The following is a 10,018-nucleotide window of genomic DNA, read 5'->3' on the forward strand; positions in this document are numbered from 1 at the left end:
GGTAAAATGAAGGCTCAATTTATACCATAAAGGAAGTGCATCAACTATTGGGCAACCAAAACAGGAAGAGGAATGCTAATAAATATTTTTAACAAGCTAAATGGCCGGTTACATTTTATTAGTATGGCATTACAGCAAGCTTGTAGACACATCCAATTCTCATGCACATGTACCCAGTGAACCTTTACTGCTGCAGCCCAGTTAACCAGAAGAGACAGAGAAATTATGCTGTTGCCAAAAGGTCACAAGTTCAATCCCCGCTAGAAAAAAAGAGTCAACTGACTTACCTTCTGGGTTTTTATTGTCCAATGTCCAAGGCTCATCTTCATCAAAGTGTACATCCCCACCGATTCCTGGTCCGGGATAGTAGGCATGGGCCAACGACCCTCCCTCGCCATCAAACAATGACATATCACCGTGGTAACCAGAGGCAAACAACAACAGGATGTCAGAGAGCTCTGACTTGCTGCCGTTGATGCTGTGGTTGTTGTGTTCAGCAGGTAACTCCTCAAAGGTGAGCGGCGTGACCCGTCTCCACACGTCGAAGGCGCTGCGGATAGCTTTGTACGTCTGCTCCTCCCCCAGCAACGCGTGATATTTTAATAAACTAGAGCCAGAAGAAAAAGCCTATTAGAGATGTTATGCTATTGCTTTGTTGTTGAATTTATTTGACATGTCAGTGCTATAATAATAATAATAATAATAATAGATTACATTTATAAAGCGTATATAATACATTTATAATACATTTACATTTATAAAGCTATAAACCTGTAGGTGATGTGGTCTTTGTCCCACTGCTTTCCAGTGAGAGTGTAGCGCTTCTTTCTAGCACCAACATCAATCTCCTCTGCCTTTCTGTCTGGGAGGCCACAGCGGGGCAGACGCATCGCCCTAAGCACACAGAAACAGACACACACATTACAAACTGTTGTCACCAACATGCTAACCTAGCATAATGACATGGCCATAAACTTGACCCTTATACTGTTTGCAGTAGCTTTTGTGATTTCTTGAAATGTTTTATTTCTAATCCTTTTTGATAGACTCTTCACAAAGTTGGAAATGATTATTCTAAACCAGCATGGAGCACTTAATCTAAGCCCTTTTTCAGGACTAATCTCTGACAAACTAAAAGGTGAAAACAAAGTGAATTTGTCATGTTAAAGGAATAGTTTGACATTTTGGGAAACACACTTAATCACTTTTTTATCAAGCATTACTGTAAATGAGTCCACTGACAGTAGCCGACTTAGTTTAGCACAAAGACTGGAAAAAGATGGAAACAGCAAGCCTCGCTTTGTCCATAGGTAACTACAAACATGTTTTCTTTTTTACTTGGTTTCTGTTCTTTAAGGGATTAAACAACAATACATTATGTGTTAAATAATGATGTGCTGATCTGCAGATTCTGTTAACTTTGCAAAGAGCTAGGCTAGCTGCTTCCCCTTTTCCTGTAACAGGACTAAGCCAAGCTAATTGGTTGTTGCTGCTTTTTTAGCTTCACATAACAGTGCTATCAATATTTTCCTCTTACTCTTGGGAATAAGGTGTATTTACAAAACTTTTCCTCTAAGACCTTGTCATTTTTCCTAGAACTTCCAGGGAACAGGTATAATAAAATGAATCAAAGCCACAGATGAATATGAGGATATAACACAATAGCCTGACTAGCCTCATTAGTCATGATGTGATATAAGCTAAATTCAACTATAATCCAAACCATATGGGCATAAAAACGTATTACAAACTGGCATTGTTTCTCCGCCCCTGGTAATACAGACAAATTAATATGACAAAGTTATTATGTGATGGGGAAAAGCCAGAGCTATGAAACAAATTGCTTCAGGATGCTTGGTTCTTGGTTTGAGGTTTGTTGACCGACCCGAGGCCATAGAAGGCATAAAAATGAAGGATCTAAGAAAATCCCTCAAGATCTCTGGATTCAGTTTGTGGTCACTGCTCACACAAACGTAAAGTGGTGTTGTGTGTCTTGGAGACAAAAACAACTGCAGAATAAAACCAAAATAAATACTTTCTTACACAACAGTAGCAGGGTCCATCTGTCCGGTCACCTCCAGGCCATAGAAGCGCTGCATGTCACCGATGGCTTTGGAAAGAATCTGAGCCGACTGCATGGTGGACATCTGACCGCTCGCCTGAGACAGATAGCCAAATTTACGAAGCCATGCCTGTGAGGAGACAGTCAGATTTACTTAGTCTTCCTTTGGAAAAGTTCCTAAACACATGTTTGTTTTTGTGTGTGCGATACATTTGTATGACGCTACAACTGTTTAGGCTTATCCACTGTCTAATGACTAGAGGGAGCATCTGAGGAGTTAAAAGAAAAGTAGAGATAGAAACCAGATGGCTTCTATTAACATTACGACATTCCTGCGCCTTCTCCACACTGACAGCCAAGATGAGGAGGAGAACAGAGGAAGAAGTGGAAACAGGAAAACTAAAAGGGGCAATAATAAAACTGTATGTCACTGCTGTAGTTAAACACAAAACTCTACATGAGTCTACTTAAAATAATGGTAAAAGGCTTACACATGCAGAATTTCCCCTTTTTGCTTCATGTTTGCTGACAGTGAAATTGAGCGTGTAGAGACTTGTAGCCAGGCAAACAGGACCATGGCTCCTGGGGCGGCATCTGTAAAGTTTTGAGTTCTGCCCTTTAAAAAAGCCTTGAGAGCTCAAAAACAACGCCACAGGCCCCCTCATACAGATGGATCATGGGACTCATACCTTCATGCATGTATGGGATGAACTTAGGCCGGGGGCAAACACATACACTCGCAACACAAAAACTCATCATGCATGAACACACCCAGGCAGAGAAAAACCTTAAAAGACCATTTCTGCATAGCATGACAAGTCTTGACCCATATAATCTTAACGTGGGCTTATTCACACCAAGATAAGTAAAACCTCTGTAGGATATAACTGGATTCAACATTGTGATATTCTTACATTGTTATATAATTCAACAATATTGCATATACATGAGAATTACATTCAACAGAATGACTTATAAATAACGTATCTTGTGAAAATCTGAATAATGGTAACACCTATATTCAATATACATAATCAGGGTACAGACACTTCATACACGCTTCAATGTAGTTTTTAAACAAATATAAGGAAATGTATAGGAAATGTTCAGTCCATCAGACAGTGGTGTTCAAACAGTGATAATAATGTTAATGTCACTTATTTTGCTTAATTGATGTACTTGCATTGCTGTTATATTTTGCATGGATCTTGTATATATTTTCTAGTACACTTAGTTTATTATGCTACTGTGTGTTATATGTTTCCAGTTTAAAACTGTCTCAAGAAGACATCACCAACTCATGGTCAATTTCATACTTTGTCTCTAAATCTTAAACATACACTCTTTTTACAAGTTTGAAAATCAACTATTCATGTGGATATCAACTATACTAATATATTTTTATTTTATTATACCTGTATTACTTAATCAAACATAAAGGATCTTTGTATACCCTAATTCTGGAGGCTTCTTAAGATAAGTTGACAAATACATAAATCAACTCTTTAAATGTCCTACAATTGGCTTACAAATACAATGATACTGGTTTAAAAAAAAGTTGTTTCATTGTCCATATTCTGGTTATACATTGTGCAAGTAAATGCTAAAAGGGTTCTTTTTGTAATTCAAGATTATATGATCTTTACATGATTCTGCAAAAGACAATACAATTGTATACATAGGTGTGTACCTCAAGTGCTGTGTTGTGATTTGGAAAAAGGTCAAAAGGTCAAATGACACCCCTGCAGTGCTAGAACCCACCTGATGCTTTGATGTTTAACAAAAACAAACATAAGGATATGCATTTATAACCTGCTTATGAACACAAACAAGTATACAATAAACTGAGAAAATTATCTACTCAGACACTTATAAATAAATTGTATGAGTATTGTAAATTAAACTAATTCAGTTTTACAATAAAACTACAAAAAGGGAATATCGTAACCATCTAGAAAAGTATTGTCTGTACCCAGATCCAGATGTTGTTATACCTCAGCATTGAAGCCTTCTTCCTCCGGGACATCTGCTGCCGGGCTGCTCGGGATCAGGCAGAGTAAGGACCACAAAGTGATAATGCTCTGAGTCCAGTGCTGTTTGGGTGCCATCTTCCTTTTGCTGTTGTGGGGTGATGAAGACGTGGTGACAGAAAACAGCCAAACAACTTCCTCCGGCAGGACAAAGTGCTGGACTTCTTCTCTTCTCCTCTTACATCAAATCACAAACCTCCGCAACAAGTAACCCCACTATCTGCTCATTTTTTGGGTTTGAGCAGCAGAAAAAATTGCTACAAACAATGTAAAATAAAGTGCATTCACTGAGCCTCGGAAAAACGCGAATCGAGATTATACTAATCCATTCCCGGTTGCATACTGAGCGATTTGTCCTCGGCCAGCAACCTCATGGCTCATCCAAGTGTTCATACAGCAGCTCCTTTCATGCACTCAGCTAACAGTGTAGCCGGCGGGCACTAAACTAGACCTTGCCCCCTTTTCCTTCGTCCACAATGGCTGATCAGAACAGCAGCTGGAGCACAATGAGAAGTATTGCAACAAGTCTCATCAAATACAGTGCAAACACGGGATTACCACACGACAAGTATTTTTTGAAGTTCAGGAGTTTCTGAACTTGTTGCGAAATGTTGCACACGACGAAAACAAAAAGAAAATCTGGACTCCAGAGGCAGGATATCAAATTTCACCTGCACCGTTTTGCTCTAAAGTAGACGTACACGGCTTTTAACTCTAAACGGAAACGCGTTCTGTCAATATTTTCGAGACCGCCATCAAACAGCTAGGTTTCTGATAAAAGATGTGTAATGATTTTAAGAGACGAGAGCCCTCCTCCCTTCGCACAGCAGACCTGACTCAGCGTGCCATCTGCTGTCCTCACGGGAAACTACCTGCTGCTGATGGAGTCATTTGGGACAGGAAGCACATACTATTATGCATGGAGGTAAATTAGGTTCGCGTTGAGTATATTACACAATCGATAGCATGCATTAAAGTGAAACACTTCTAATGAAATGTTATGAGGATTGTACCATACATCTATATGTGAACATGTAGAACATATTAACCAACCCTGACCAACATTATTATTATTATTATTATTATTATTATTATTATTATACCTCAGCACTGAAGCATTCCTCCTCCGGAATTTCTCAAAGTGAAATTCAACTAGCTCAACCTTTTTGCATCCATTGTTATTCAATATTAATTTGCTGTTGAAAGTAAAAGGTCAGTCGCTCTACTGAACACAACTTTAGCGTTGGAAATCTTATCAGGAAATAAATAAAGTTAGATATGGTTTCTTTTGAAAGTTTTATTCAAGCTGCCAACAGCAGCATTGTTTTTGTTGTTGTCAGTGCTCCTCAGTTTGTGCAAGCCTCCTTCTGCCTGCTTTGGCCACGGTGATGAGGATGATGAGGAAGAAGCCAACCGTCCAGACAGCGGCTACAGGAAGCACCACCGTCATCAGTACGCCTGAAACAAACAGCAAACAGATAAATGTGGTATCCACTGCAGTTAAGTATATCTTGTAATGAGGTCTACAGAGAGAGCAGAGATAGTTTGATTACTAGATTGAGCTCCGTCTGGCATTTCAATCCGGATGGGTCCATACGACAGGAGGCCCAGGGCGGGGTCTGCTCTCACCGCTTCTCTCTTAGCGATCGATTTACAGTTCTGTAAACAAAAACAAGAAACAAAAGAAGCCTCAAAATGAAGAAATAACAGGTAGCCAAATAGGAAAATATGTTCATTTTCTTCGAGGTGTAACACATGAGGCCTAAGGGTTTCGGCTTCCTGGTACCAGGTAACAGATCCAAGTAAGTAAATTGAGTGAGCTCACAGGTGTGCAGGACACATGGTCGTCTGGTTCACACAGCTGGACAGTGCAGTGCAGATAGAGGTCGTGAGGTGTGGATGTGAAGCGAAACATGTCGAAGCTGTAGCGAACAGTAGAACTTTCTCCTATACGGCCAGGCTGTCCCGTACTCCCGTTTAGAAAGACAACAGTTTGGTCATTCACACACCTGAATAAAGAGATGGAAATAAGGAGAAGGAATGGGTGGAGTGGGGCTCATATTTAAAAATGAAAGGGAGACAAACTGTTGATATTCGAGAGCTGCTCTGACCCGTTCATAAGCAGCGTGTGAACCAGACCCTCTGCAGTTCTAGGCTGGGAGGACTGTGTGGCCCAGCACTCATTGATCCGGAGCAGGAAGAAATCTGCAGGCTCTGTGACAGTCACCTCCACATAGACCTGGACACATTGTCATTTAAAAAAGACACACTAAAGCCATCACCGACATGAAACAAAATGAATTCTCAAAATTGTGTTTGAATATGATTTAATACTACGGATATTTGTGGCTTTTTAATTTGTTTAACATTTTGCTGTGTTTATGAATATAGAAAACATATTGGGTTGTTAGGGCATTAAAGCATACAGTCAATTAAATCTAGCTCTCAATCTAAAGCCTTGGATTTAAAATTGTAACCCTACCTTGTCTCTGAGCTCGATGGTGGGGGAACTGCTGTAGGCCTGAGAGTAGGACTGGTCTGTGTACAGCATCAGCTCTATTGTGGCATCAAGTTCAGCTACACGCATCACTGTATCACTGCCATGTACACATAAGAGGCAAGAAAACTAAAAAGAGAGTTTGGTGAACAAGTGCAATTCCACTATGTATTAAATAATATTATTTTTTTCCATTGCAGTGCACAGTAAAATAAAATGTTAGGAGGCCATCAGGGGGCACTATGGCTTTGGAAAACATCTCTCAACATGTGATTAGAAACCACAGAACCATGCACTTGAACAGAGACAATTCCCTTCCTTATATTTGTACCTACATTAACTGAAACTGTTGGTGGACTGGTGCAACCTGTAAGCATTTCTATTCAACATCCTTACCTGGAAAAGGGGACGACCGGGAAAGGTAGGCTGACCTTCCTGATGTATGGATAGATGCATTTGTATTCAATCTTAATGACTGGATTTCTGATGATGTTTCCAGTAACCTGAGGATCTGACAGTAGACTTAGGGAATAGAAGATGTGAGTAAAGTTTTTCTGTAAGAAGGGGGAAAAAAAAGCATCAATTGCAACATTGTGAGGGAGAAATACTCAAATCCTTTTTCTACTGAACAAGGAAAAGAAAGTGTAAGGCATGTAACGTAAATACTGCTTGAGGTGTACCTCCAGCGGCTTGCCTCCACAGGCTAGATATTTGTCTTTAGTTATCCGGGACATGTAGTACGGCACACCAAGGATGACTTCTCTCTGAGCACGGCAAGATTCGTTGGACAAGTGCAGGGACTCCAGTGGCACGTTGTGGTACATGAAGAAATCCTCTAATGCTCTGACTGTTATGTGGTCCCTGCCACACATTACTTGTATTTGTGAATCTGTAAAATGTAAGGTTATTAGGTATGCAAGGCAGGTGGCTGCATTGGAGGTGGCCTGTGAAAACGGTTGCAAAATATCTTCCTGCCTTTAAAAAAAAGTACCCTGAAATAATTAGAGTAACATTTAACAAAGTAATTTCTTGGACTTGGTGCCTAATGAAATGTTGCAAATTGGGGTAAGGATTTTGAAATGTTGGCAATTACCAGACAGACAGTGTCAAGCAACATTATGCTATTGTGGGAAATGTAGAATCCAATGTTTCTGGACAAGGACCCTTGCTAATGAATAAAACGTTTTCGTTTTTTTAAAGATGTTTGCCTTAACTTTAAGTGTAATAGGCCTCCTAAATATTTAAGGTGCTAAATTAGGAACTGTAAGAGCCCCTTCTGTAAAAGAAAATACATTATTGTAGGCAGAGTGAATTACCTTTGTCACATTGGTCGCCATAATATCCAATGGCACATTTGCAGCTTCTTTGGCCTTCAGACAGAACACACCTGGTGGGGTCCGCGCAATGCTCCACGCTGCACATTCCTGTACAGTTAACAAATATAACTACTTCGACAAGCAACATAACTTTTGATATTTTTATTATACAAGTAGACACCCTTACCCTGAACAAGATGATGCGTGCACCCAACGAGTAGCACGAGGACCACGCCCAGCTGGTTTGAAGAAAAAACATTTCCACTGTAACTGTTCATTTATGTATGTCTAGCTAGGCTACATTATCAGTTTAGCCTGACGCTACAAACACGTTTAGCTTGGTTTTCTTACATGAAGTATTAAAGCTCAACATTTGTATCCACACCCACCTTCAAGCCGATGAGGATCATTTCTGTTGTGTTTTTGGGTAAAAATATATATTTGAATCTTATATTTAAATGCGATATATATATATATATATATATATGTTGTATGTCAAAGGGAAGTGCTCCTCTGTTGTTCTCGACACCTGCTGCTCTCTCATTAAGAACACCTGTCGATGTTGGGTCTGCGATTCTGCCATTTATAGGCTATGTTTGTATTCATTGGTCAATATAAAGTATTTCAGCAATATCTAAAACCAGTTACATTTACTTACTTGTACATTGCTTGAGTATTTTCAAATTAGGCTATTTTATATTTTTACACTACATTTTTTGGCAAATGTTTTACTTTTTACATAACATATTTAGTTACTAGTTACTTTGCAGATTTTGGTTATTAATACAAAATATAAATCAACACACATTATAATATAATATTAAAGTTTAAACTACCCTGAAGTATATAAAGTCATTCCAATTAGCCCCACCTATAGCAAGTGCAACATTACATTGTTGAACACATAAATGCACACATATCTTTGATAAAATGGCATTTTGCATAACGAGTAAATTTACTTTTGGCACTTCAAGTATTTTTTAGTGTTAATATTGTTTTTACTTTAGTACAATTATGATTGCAGGACTTGTAACTGGGTATTTTTACACTGTAGTATTAATCCTTTTATTTACAGAAATAATCTGAGTAGCCTATGTCTTCCACCTCTGTCTGAAACAGATTATCTCCAAACCCCCACAGACCTCTGCACTGTGCATTTACCAAACATTAGTTTTAGACACACAATGCTAATATTTTCCTGTAAATGTCACTACTGGCCAAAGTGGTTTAGTGCTTTGGAAAGTTTAACCCCTCACTACTTCAGTATGTGAAATAGCACTACAATTAAAAAGGAATTATGAATCCTGCAAAGATGGGAGAAGTACTCAGACCTTGTACTTGAGTAAAAGTAGAAGTACCAGAATGTAGGGATACTCTGTTAGATATAAAAGTCCTGGATTCAAAATGTTCCTCAAGTAAAAGTACAAAAGTATTGGCATCAAAATGTACTTATTAGGCAAATGTTCCATTTCAGAATAATATACGTTTTGATTACCGGTATATGTATTGATGCAGTAAAGCGTTATCAAAGCTGGTAGAGGTGAAGCTAGTTGTAACGACTTAGAAGTACAAAGTAGCATAGAATGGAAATAGTCGAGCAAAGTACAAGAATTTCAAAATTGTACTTACTGTAAGTACAGTACCTTGGTGAATGTACTTAGTTACTTTCCACCTCTAATTACATGTCCACTACATCTCAAACTACATTTCTGTATTGGGGAATCTCTAAGGTAACTTATTTTTGGATAGAACATTTACTAAACCAGATCCTACAAACAGTAAAAGGGAGTTTGAATAAATAAATAAAACCTTTTTTTTAGGGTCAGCAGGTCAAACAGCATGGGACTCTCTGGGTGTCTTTAGGGAAAGCCATAAATGGGTCACTGTATTTCCTACAGTGCCAACTCGGCACACCCGGAGGCCACAGTCCATATTCGCAGACATCATCAGGCAGGCCATTTTCCTTTTTGGGTGCAGACCATCTGTCTTTGATAGGACAGATCAAAGCCAGAATTCTTTTTTTTGTCAAGGGAGGCACCATGATGGATGAGGCAGGGTTGCAGCAGATCATATGGCCTGAGATAATACAGTGTGTTGTATCTGTTTCTTTTCT

General features: G+C 39.0%; 2 protein-coding genes across 2 annotated transcripts in view; both read right to left on the bottom strand.

The window, feature by feature from the left end:
- Positions 1-4,978, bottom strand: part of LOC307038776 (matrix metalloproteinase-15-like) — a 17,625-nt gene extending 12,647 nt beyond the window's left edge. The window contains 4 exon segments of the mRNA XM_079680454.1: positions 288-607; positions 772-894; positions 2,044-2,192; positions 4,057-4,978. Coding sequence (XP_079536580.1) covers positions 288-607; positions 772-894; positions 2,044-2,192; positions 4,057-4,170 — 706 coding nt within the window. The 5' untranslated portion in view covers positions 4,171-4,978.
- Positions 4,979-5,391: 413 nt separating this feature from the next.
- zpd (zona pellucida glycoprotein d) lies at positions 5,392-8,469 on the bottom strand. The gene is made up of 10 exons (XM_079681496.1): positions 8,295-8,469; positions 8,093-8,144; positions 7,906-8,013; positions 7,270-7,478; positions 6,986-7,143; positions 6,575-6,689; positions 6,204-6,331; positions 5,918-6,101; positions 5,646-5,751; positions 5,392-5,550 (listed from the first exon to the last, which is right to left on the bottom strand). Exons 1-10 carry the CDS (start codon positions 8,313-8,315, stop codon positions 5,429-5,431), a joined length of 1,203 nt encoding a protein of 400 aa, XP_079537622.1. The 5' UTR covers positions 8,316-8,469; the 3' UTR covers positions 5,392-5,428.
- Positions 8,470-10,018: the final 1,549 nt, after the last annotated feature.

This window comes from Notothenia rossii, assembly GCF_949606895.1.
Source record: "Notothenia rossii genome assembly, chromosome: 5".
NCBI classification, from domain to species: domain Eukaryota; kingdom Metazoa; phylum Chordata; class Actinopteri; order Perciformes; family Nototheniidae; genus Notothenia; species Notothenia rossii.

Excerpts from the sequence above, each read along its gene's own strand:
- zpd (XM_079681496.1), bottom strand. The coding sequence starts at position 8,315 with ATGATCCTCATCGGCTTGAAG. Across the intron at positions 7,479-7,905 it reads TGGCGACCAATGTGACAAAG|ATTCACAAATACAAGTAATG; the intron begins GTAATTCACTCT and ends TACATTTTACAG. Across the intron at positions 5,752-5,917 it reads ACCATGTGTCCTGCACACCT|AACTGTAAATCGATCGCTAA; the intron begins GTGAGCTCACTC and ends TTTTGTTTACAG.